Source organism: Trichechus manatus, unplaced genomic scaffold, assembly GCF_000243295.1.
Source record: "Trichechus manatus latirostris isolate Lorelei unplaced genomic scaffold, TriManLat1.0 scaffold00088, whole genome shotgun sequence".
Taxonomy (NCBI): Eukaryota; Metazoa; Chordata; class Mammalia; order Sirenia; family Trichechidae; genus Trichechus; species Trichechus manatus.
This window is the reverse complement of record NW_004444024.1, coordinates 1,825,805-1,833,872: the sequence shown is the minus strand read 5'-3', so window position 1 is coordinate 1,833,872 and position 8,068 is coordinate 1,825,805. Positions and strand designations below refer to the sequence as shown.

The 8,068-nt window shown below is 34.4% G+C and overlaps 1 protein-coding gene across 3 annotated transcripts in view; it reads left to right on the top strand.

Annotated features, from left to right (window-relative positions):
• Positions 1-8,068, top strand: part of FCHSD2 (FCH and double SH3 domains 2) — a 290,391-nt gene that overhangs the window by 149,010 nt on the left and 133,313 nt on the right. For all 3 annotated transcript variants that reach the window (XM_004381944.2, XM_023736536.1, XM_023736537.1), the window contains one exon: positions 2,438-2,582. In XM_004381944.2, the coding sequence (XP_004382001.1) occupies positions 2,438-2,582 (145 nt within the window). The remainder of the gene's footprint in view (positions 1-2,437; positions 2,583-8,068) is intronic.

Sequence of the window (8,068 nt, the reverse complement as noted above, 5' to 3'; positions counted from 1 at the left end):
CGTAGTCAATGTCACTGAACTGTGCATGTAGAAATTTTTGAAATGGTGTATCTTTGGCTATGTGTATTTTCACCAAAAAATAAAGAGGTTGAGAAGTTAGAGGGTTGATACGTTGTAGGGTTGTTAACCAATGTTATAAAACAACATGTGTACTTCTGTTTCATGAGAAACTATTTGTTCTGTAAGCCTTCACCTGAAGTACAATAAATAAAATAAAATTAAAAAAAAAAAGAATTCCAACACTGAACACCGTTGCCCCCAACACGAAATACTCCTACTATAATTCTACTACTATTATTATTCATTCATTTAAAAGAATCTGTGTGTTAAGAGTTTTTACATCATTTCATTTAATCATTAAAATAGCCTGTAAGCTTCATGGTCCAAGTATTTTCATTATTTCCCCATTTGTCAGTTGAGGAAATAACTCCAAGCTTCAGTATATGGTGAGGTATGCCACATACGATTATATTGGTTAAACTAGAACTTGAACCCAGGTCTTCTGACTGGTAACTCTGTGGTTTTCATGGAACCTTATTGTTAAGGATATGTTCGTCTGCTGTAGATCTGCTAATCTCTAAAGGCTTCTTATTTTTTAACTCTCTTTATAATGACAGGATTTTTCTTTTTATTGTACACTCATAATTTATACATTCACCCATTCATTCATTTATTCATTCAATGCGTACTTATTGAAACTCACTAAATATTAGGCCATGTACTAGGCCCTAGAAATACAGTAGAAAGCAAGACATATACCCCTACCTTCCTAGAATTTTCATTATAGTGAGTACAGACATTAACTAAAAAATTGCATAAAAATATTTACAATCAAAAACTCTGGGAAAAAATACTGATAAGTCCTATGAAGAAAAAGTGCAGGAGCCATTTAAGCAAATAACAGAGAGGAACTTGACTGAGTCTGGGGTTGGCTTGGTGGTTATCAGGAAAGGCATCCCTAAGGAAGTTACATTTAAGCTGAAATTTGAAGAGTGAACAGCAGTTAACTAGGTGAAGCGGCAAAGGGTAAAAGGGTACTACTACACTAAAGGAAGAGCATGGATGAAGGGATGAGCCCTCTCTTTTTCCATACCTCCCTCCTTCTCTTTCTTCCTTCCTTCCTATCACAGTTGATGATGATTCTTTCTCGTCATCACTGATTTTTAAAAAATATTTTAAGTTATAAATTAATCGTTACAAAGCATAGTATTAAATCTTTCTCTTTGCATTTTCTGAGAAAATGTTTATATCCTAAGATCCATCAGTTGTCAGGCAGTAAGGCCACTGAGGACATTAACTTTCCTGTTCTTAAGCCCATCAGAGCTTTTATGCTGACAGTTTTTACTGACTCAACGTGTTGAATCTTTTTTCCAAAAGGATGGTGATATATCTCTGCTAGAATAAATTAATATTTCCATCTAAACAGATTCATTTGGTGTATTGATTTTATCAGCTAATACATAATACTTCTTGGTTGAAAAATATAGTTCATCATTCTTTTTTAGTTCTATAATTATCAAAATTTTAGTGTGAGTACCTCATTTTTTAAGTACCACCCATTGTTATAAGTTATGAAATATGTTTACTAGGCACATACTAGAAATGGGTAAGACATTTAGCAAAGTAGAAGTGAAGGTTTGAAAAAAAAGTTGGCCAGAAAAAGCGAAGGATGAATAGTTCTTTGTCTTTATCCAGCGATTACTGATCACATTCATCAAGCAAAGGTGATGAGGTTTGCTTGGAATGACTCCAAGCCTCAGTGTGATGCTGGTGAAGCATTATTACAACAGAGAGACAGATGTAGAATAACAATACCATAGATTGCTTTTGTCAGATGAAATAGACTTCTCAAGCACATGTGTAACTGTACATGGTATGTTTATTTTTTTCCCACCACATCAGTTTTGATACACTTGAAAGTCAATATACTTTAGAAGCACCTGACCTTGGTCTGTATCTAGTACTGCTACATTCTTGTGTTATCTAGGGTGATTCTCTTAATCTCTCTGAGCCTCAATTACCTCATCTATAAAATTAAGATAATACTTAATGAAGTTATAATACTTGATATTCATAATAATGACCCTGAAACAGTGAAAGGCCTAGAAAGTCTGAATTATCAGAGAGAAATTATTCACTAATGTTTATAGTGTTAGCTTTATCTAGAATTGTAATGATTGTATCACTTTACTCCATTATTAAGACTATCTAATGAATCAAACACCCCATGACCTGACTATAGAGGAATAGAGTATATATGCACTGTGTTTATACTTGTGTATGCTATAATAGTATTACCTACAAGCCAGTGGAAATACATTTACAGTTATAAAGAAGACATGCATTCTGTTTGCCAGTGCTAGCCCGTGAGCAAAAGGTTAGCTAGCTTTTTTTCTTTTTCCCTGCCTAATACTTTTCTGTCCCTCTTTGAATTTAGGAGCATGTATCCTGTTTGGAAATCTTTTCTCGAGGGAACAATGCAGGTAGCCCAGTCTCGGATCAGTATATGTGAAAACTATAAAAACTTCATTTCTGAGCCTGCAAGGACAGTCAGAAGCTTAAAAGAACAGCAGCTAAAGAGGGTATTGTTTCAATTTCTGTCCTTTTCTTATATGCATTTTAATATATCAATGGTATATTTATAATCTGCAAATTATGTAAAATTTTATTTAAAACTTTGAACTTTTCTATAATGGTCACAAATGTTTCTGGTTGGCATTTTACTACGATTTTCTGATTTCAACATGTTCCCTCTAGCTACTGTATTTTATTAAATGTTAAAGGTGCGTATAATTTGAATCTGTGGACATTCTGAATGCTCACTAAACACTTCTTAGAAGTATCACTTTTTCAGCCTTACTCAAGCAAATGGATCTACTTAGTTTCACAATATGGTATAGTTTAGTGTTTATTAAAGTAGTTGCAATGTTTTTAATCCCACTAAGTCTTGAAAGGAAAACTTGGTGGCATAGTGGTTAAGTGCTATGGCTGATCACGAAAAGGTTGGCAGTTCAGATCCACCAGGGGTTCCTTGGAAATTCTTGAAAAAAAGGTTTACATTAATATGTCTTAGTTTCAACTTGGCTTACTTTCTGTTTTCCTGTTTTTTGCATAATAATTTAAAGAACATTGCCAAGTTTTGACCAAATGTAGTACACTTATGAAAGGTATCAGTGTACTCTGAAATTTAATTATATAGGTTACAAATGAGTAAAAGTTTTGAAATAGATGTATTTTCTCTGATTATACAGAAAACCAAAATTCATAGAAAAAATGTTTATTTAATATGAATTTTATGAAAAAAATTGCTGTTGAAAGTAGATGATTGACTCATGGACTTTTTGGAAATAGGGTTACAAAGATAGAGTTTATCATAATGCTTAATTGGTAATTAAAATTTTCTCATGAAGTGTTAATGTTGTAGAAAATCTTAAAGTAATTATTTAAGGAAGTAGTATTTCAGAAGCCAACTACTGTTTTGATTCTAATTGTCATTTGGATTTGCAGAGCTTGTTTTGACAAAAACTATTCTTTTCCTTGTTTGCCGAAGATGATTTCAGTAGCATGAAATCAATATGTATATCAAAACGTATATGTGTGTGTATAAAATTTTATGGAGCACTTACCTAATATCAGTTGGTTTTAACACTTGTATAAGGATGCATATGTTTTATCTTTGCCAGAAATTATCTCTTTCAAAACAGACATAATTAATAAACTATGTGACTACTGATGATTTTGAGTTGGAAGAAAATAAATTATGGGATATGTGTGTGTGTGTGTGTGTGTGTGTGTGTGTGTATATGCAAAGAGAAGGTGGAAGATGAGGTGGAGAATTAATACAGCATAACTTCCCACCTGGAAGAAAATGCTGCATTTCAAATAACCAGTACATTCACCAGATCTAATTGAATTGCCAGAAACTTTCACCTTTGTCAAGATCAGAGTATTTTGAAAGAGTTTAACTACCACTGGTGCTTTTCTCGTCCATTGGTGAAATAATCTGACCTGAATTTAACCAGCATCTCTGGGCAGAGACTGTACGGTGAGATTTGGCAAGGCCTTATATCTGTGAAGCCCAGGTGGCGCAGTGGTTAAGCAATCGGCTGCTAAGCCAAAGGTCGACAGTTCAAATCCACCAGCTGTTCCTTGGAAACCCTATGGGGCAGTTCTACTCTGTCCTGTAGGGTCACTATGAGTCAGAATCGACTCAGTGGCAACGGGTTTGGATCTTGTTTATATCTGTGAATTAGCTTGTTTCGTACTGTAACAACAACAGCAAAAAAAAACCAAACCTGTTGTTGTCAGGTCAATTTTGACTCATGGCCACCCCATGTGTAACAGAGTAGAACTGCCCCATGGGGTTTTCTCAACTGAAATCTTTATAGAAGCAGATCACCAGGGCTTTCTTTCACAGTGCCATTGAATGAGTTCAGACTGCCAACCTTTAGGTTAGTAGTTGAGTGCAAACTGTTCGAGCTACCCATAATTGTGTTTATGTTCTGTCTAAATAGTTATTAAACATTAAGAACATACGGAACATACTTGCTAGGACTCTGAGGTTACAGGTGACTAAAATTCACTTTAAACTGGCTTAAGCCAAGAAGAGAATATATTAATTAGCTTGTATAACTGAAAACTCCAAGACTTCAGGCATGGGTGGATCCAGGGGCTGAAATGATGAATTAGAGTTCAGTCTTTCTTCCCATGGCTTCATTCTTTAGCTACTATCTACATATGATGGCTCCCAAAGTCCCAGATTTACAGATTTTAAACTTTAGGAATTCCAGAGTTTCTATTTTCCCAAAAGTTCCAACAAAAATACCAGAATTGAGGCTTATTGGCTTAGGCTGTGTCACAGGTCTATACCCTGTGTCAGGTGTTACGGTCATCTTCACACGAACAACATGAACTAACAGTGGGGATAACATGATTCTCCTTAAGTCCGGTGTGCATTGTTCTTAAATGCCTTCAAACAGTTCTTTTTTTTTTACATGTATTTTATCTAACATGTACAGATTTTGTACTACAGGAAACTGAGCCAAGTTGCTCTGTCATTATCAAAACCGAATTTGACTTTTACAGATCTCCCTTCATAACATTTTATAGTTCATAATATTTTTAAAATTTTCTCTCTTTTGGCCATATTCTTTTATAGTACTTGGGGAGAAATCCAGATACATCACCATTAGGAAGGGTCTGACCATTGTGGAGATTATGAATATTGCATCATAGCATTTTCCAAATCATTTTCTGCATTATAAGTCAGAACAAGAGCCACAATAACTTAAGGCCTTTTGCCATTCTTATACTTAGCTGCGCTTTTGTCCATATCTTCCCCATTTATACTAAAGTTTACCTTCCTTGAAATAATTGTGATTCACAGACCTAGGTAGTAAATAGTAGAGCAGGAATTTGAATATACTACTTCCTAATTCCAAATTCTATACAATCTTTTAAAAAGTTTAATATTTAAACAAGTTTACAGGGAATTCCCTATAACTACTTCACCATAGTAAACTACCTCATTTCCTTGTTCCTTTTATTGTCTTCATTCTTATTATAGTTGTAACCAATACGTAGATCATGTTTTGGGATATCCTCTTTTCCCCATTCTCTCCATTTCCTAATCAATTGTTTCTATACCGCCTTCCTGATTGTTATTTTGAATGCTGAATAAATTTTCCATTTAATCGCTTTATTTAATCGTATCTCTTTTGTTGGACTTTGAGGTAATAGTTTTTGGATATTATCACTAAGTATGCATTAAAACTTAACTTTATTCTTTCAAATTATTTTTTAGGATAAATTTCCAGGAGCCTAATTACTGGGTTGGGTCAGAGAGCTTAGTAGTTTGCAGGACTTTGACGTATTATTGGCCCAGGTTACTTTTGTTTTTATTCCTGTCTTCAAGTGATTAGTAATTCTATCTACCCTAGTATCTGTCATATTCAGAGATCATACTTTTAATTTCTTCACTAGGATCTTGAGTTATTATATCAAAGTTTGTCATTATTTTATATTATTTCCTATCCACCATGTAAATTCTACACTCATTTCTATGTCTGCTCAATGCTGATAGCTCTTGGGAAAGAACTGGGCATATAGAGCATACCAAGACTTTTCTTCTCATAAGTATTATTAAACTTCATTTTTAAGTATGTAACTTTGTCCACCCCAGAAAAAATGAATTCCTACAGCAAAACTTTTTTTTAATTTTGGAAAGGGAATCCGAAATAATCTTTTCCTCTGCAAATTAAGTTTGATGACTTTTCTTTAATAAATATTTTTGGTATTTTGCTATGTGCAGAGCATGTTCCTTTGAAGAAGAACCCAAATTACTCTGATTTGAAACAGTCCACTTTGGTGATGGAAAACATTTGGTTGTGAATTTATTGAATGCTAGGGAAGAAAGGATCACAGAAGATCTTTTCATTGTGCACACAGGAGATTCCTAATACTGTTTGATAAACAATGTCCTAGAAACTTGTGTAAAGGGAAAAAAAGCCAGAGTTTTCTGGTGAGATTTTTGTGAAGACTTTTCAAAGATTTGAATTATCACAAAATACATCTGGTATTGTAGTACATGTAGAAAGTAATTTGGTTAATTAACAGCCCTTTATAGGTGAAAATGACTCAAATAATCTCCAGAAGATGTTTAGTCACCCAGGAATAAGGAGAGATAGATGTCTCATTCTTCAGGAGGTAGGGGTATAAGGAGTGGGTGGCTGTGTGTGTGCATATCTGCATGCATGTGTGCACATGCACAGGTACCCACGGGATTCACTTTGTGTGGATATTCTGACTTTATCCAGATGGTTTGCAATCCCCAGGGAAACCCTTGGCTGACTATGCCTGCTTTCAAAATATTCAAATTAACAGACTCTTTCGGTGCATATATATCACTACCGGACTCTTGGGCTTCTCTTCAACAAAAGATCATATTGATTACTTTTCCTGAGGCCACGCTCCATTGTTTGGATGAACACTTTGAAAATAAATACTTTATACCTGACTCTTTTAAATAGCCTATCCCATTTTCCCATTAGACGCACTTGTATTTTTCAGACCATATCCCAGGTTTTGATTCTTAATATCTAATTGTAGCCATGGAGTACTCTCTCAGCTCTTCACATCTAGACATGTGGCATTATTGGGATGTGTAGCACTTCTCTAAACATCCCAGTTGTCATCATTTATTAAACAAGAGCTTTGTATACGATAAGAACGATTAAGAATTAAGGGGAAAATAAAGATTTTTCTGCTAGATAAAAGCTTACTATTTTAGTACATCCATACCATGAAATATTATTCAGACATAAAAATAAATGAAATATTAATACATGTTACAACATAGATCAACCTTGAAAACATTATGCTAAGTTCAAATGGAATCATACTGTAAGATTCCATATATTTGAAGTGTCTAAAATAGGTAAATCCATAGAGACAGAAAGTAGATTAATAGTTGCCGGGGGCTGGGATAAGGGGGAAATGAGGAGTGACTGCTAATAGGTATGGAGTTTCTTTTTGGGGTGATGAAAATGTTCTGGAATGGTATGTCCTCTTAAATATACTAAAATCACTGAATTGTACATTTTAAAAACTGAATTTTATGGCATGTGAATTATATGTCAATTAAAAAAATGCTTACTATTTTAAGATAAAAGATCTCTATGAAACCTTAAAAACATGGTCATCACAAAACTGGGGTATGCACTATTACGGGTTACATAGTAAATGGTATCATCACTTCCTAGCTGAGTGACTTTGGGTAAGTTTCCTTATCTTAAAATGGGACTGCTACTAATAATACCTTTCTCACAAAGTTGTTTCAAGCACTAAATGTGATAATGTCTGAAAGCACTAACCATAGTGCCTGTACAGTGCTCACAGGAAGTATTTTTAGGTGTAACTAAACATTTGCATTCACATAACTATCAGGTCACATTTGGCATGAGGTTTGCTTAGAAAGACATAGGACAGGAATCACAGTTTGCCACGACGGCGGCATCCAGCTTTGGTGAAATTACCCCTCCTTTCAGTGTGTGCACCAGTCCACGTAGCC